Below are 2739 nucleotides of genomic sequence, written 5' to 3' on the forward strand. Positions count from 1 at the left end.
TAATAATAACAATAAATAATTAATGGAGATTGCGATGATTGGATGATTATGATGAAGATGAGATGATCGAATGACGAGAATAATATTAATAATAATAATTAATAATAATAAAAGAAATAATAATAATAAAATAAATAATAATAATAATATAATAATAATAAAATACATAAAACAGATAATAATGGATAATAATTTCAATAACAATAATATGGAGAATTTTAAAATAACAAATAATTAATATTAAAAATAATTTAATAATAGAATGATAATGTAATAATTTAGCATTATAACAATAACAAATAATAATGGTAATAATAATAATCGTAATTGACAAAACAATAATATTATAATAACAAACACAGAGTAAGTGAAAGCTGGTGCTTAACCCGTAGATTCTGTCCCCCCGGGCGATGGATTCCCTCGCGAGTCGGACCCTCTGGCACGCTGTGAAGCACCTCTCCATGGACTGCTACGCATGACGAATATAACACTATTGTTGACTAAGGTAAAGACAAGTAGAAGGTGTACTTCAGGGAATTATACCATTTAATGAAGAAAATAAAGAAAGAAAAAAAATCAATGCATACTGAACGTAAACTGATTGCATGAGTCCTGAGAGACGGATGAGTTATAAGGGACGGGGCGAGGTTGTCTGGTACTGCAAAATATTAAACTATTATTCCAATTCGAAATTATCTATATTAATAATCATGTCGGTGATGTGACGATAACATATAATTGATCTATGTCATAATAACAGCTGATGGTAGTGATGATGTAATGATAATGGTAATGATAATAAATGATATTGAAAATAATTACAATGATAATGATAATGACGATTTAATAATAGCATGATGAGGATGATGGCAATTATGATGATAATAATAAATATAGATTAATAATAATAAATTTAATAATAATAATAATAAATAATAATTAATAATAATTAATAATAATACTACGACAACTTGCCTGTTTTTTTCCCTTTCCAGCGGTTTTTAGGATATTCAAGCACAGCCATCCTATATATCATCATCAATAACGGTATGCTTCATGTTTGAGGCAGACGTGGACCCTCTCCACCTCCTCGCACTCAACTCGATCTTGCGATTTTCTTTCCACTTGTACCATCGGACAACCCTCAAATATCTTTGATGTTGTCGCTCAGACTTGTTTCTGTGTTGCCTCTCCTCCGTATTCCTATCACCATCCTGTCAGCAAGGTTTTTCTCAATAACTTTTACTTTTATATCACATTGACCAATCAACCTTTCAGTTCCCTTTGTTCAAGATGCCAACATTACAATTCATTTCCTCAAGCACTTCACATTCGTTTCTTTTCTGTCAGTAATACGTAGTACGTGTCTGAAACACCACATTTCAAAACTATCTGACCTTTTCTTGTCTTATCTCTAGCACCCAACATCAGAACAACCATATGGACGAAATTGGGAAAACTAATGAGTTCAATAACCTACAGCTTTGTCCATAAGGTAATGCCTCGGTCTTTCCAGAATGGTATTGAGGCAACTTTTGGGCAAATGGTAATTCTCAACTTATATCATATCAGCATTTTAATGTCTGCCTTCAGGTCTTGGAGGAAAGCCAGAAAAACCCCCACCGGGGGGGGGGGGTGGTTTTTTTTTATTTGACTGCGGACGGACGCCTACTCCTCAGCGGAGTTCATCACGTGATCCCTGAAGTGTCATGATTCGTGCCTAATTTCCATATCAGGATCTGAGTTATTTCAGTGGTGGACTCAGGCAACTTCGTTTGGTTTCATGTGGACCTAATGGAAAACTATTTTTTCTTTTGCAAAATTGAGCAGTTATAACTCTGTGGGCAAAACGCAATTTGAATGCATAGGGGGGGGGGCGGGGGGGGGGGTTTTATTTTATATCCTTATTACTGTCTTGAACCACATACTAGTTGTTAAAAGTGCCAGAAAGTATCAAGCCAATATACTGGACAAGAGGAATAATGTTTGAAAGTATTAAATAATTTATAGTTACAACAGATGATCATTACCGCGTTTACCTTTAAAACAAGAATGAAAAATGACCTAAAACTAATGGTATTAAAGGTTTGGTAATTCATTAAAAATAATTATAATAAAGTATATGATTGGCAAAGAACTGAATAGAATAAATATTAAACAATAAGTAAAAAATATAAACAATCAATTACTTCTATCACATTGTTTGAATTATGATACAAGGATAATTAATGATTGAAACACGTTTACACGACAAAACATGTTCATAAGATCGTGGGTAAATTAAAGAAGATTCTAATATATTTGCTAAAGACCACATAAAACACTGGTTGCAAATAAAAAATGGCAAAGGGTAAAACAGTTAATCCTAAATAATTGGTGTCCCAAACTTATGATACGATATAATGATTAAATTAGGGCAATTATGTGCAACGTCCTTGCGATGGACGATATTAGATTCGATAATTATAAAAAGAGATTCAGCATATCTAGGTATATAGCAATATTGATGATAATCTGTTAATGAAATTCTTAGCAATAAGGGTAACAATCACCAAAAATATTTATAAACTCACACGGCCACATCACATACATAAACACAAAACATTACATATCTATATATATATATATATATATATATATATATATATATATATATATATTTATTATAATAGAGAGAGAGAGAGAGAGAGAGAGATGAGAGAGAGAGAGAGAGAGGGAGAGAGAAGAGAGGAGAGAGAG

General features: G+C 32.1%; 1 protein-coding gene across 1 annotated transcript in view; it reads right to left on the reverse strand.

The window, feature by feature from the left end:
- Positions 1 to 381: 381 nt before the first annotated feature.
- The window catches only part of LOC119589597 (calcium and integrin-binding family member 3-like), a 38154-nt gene continuing 35796 nt past the window's right edge, over positions 382 to 2739 (reverse strand). Inside the window, exons 7-10 of the mRNA XM_037938194.1 lie at positions 1929 to 1966; positions 1481 to 1532; positions 1174 to 1282; positions 382 to 500 (exon numbers count right to left, since the gene is read on the reverse strand). Of these exons, the coding sequence (XP_037794122.1) occupies positions 382 to 500; positions 1174 to 1282; positions 1481 to 1532; positions 1929 to 1966 (318 nt within the window). The remainder of the gene's footprint in view (positions 501 to 1173; positions 1283 to 1480; positions 1533 to 1928; positions 1967 to 2739) is intronic.

The sequence above is a fragment of the Penaeus monodon genome, chromosome 26 (assembly GCF_015228065.2).
Source record: "Penaeus monodon isolate SGIC_2016 chromosome 26, NSTDA_Pmon_1, whole genome shotgun sequence".
Classification (NCBI taxonomy): Eukaryota; Metazoa; Arthropoda; class Malacostraca; order Decapoda; family Penaeidae; genus Penaeus; species Penaeus monodon.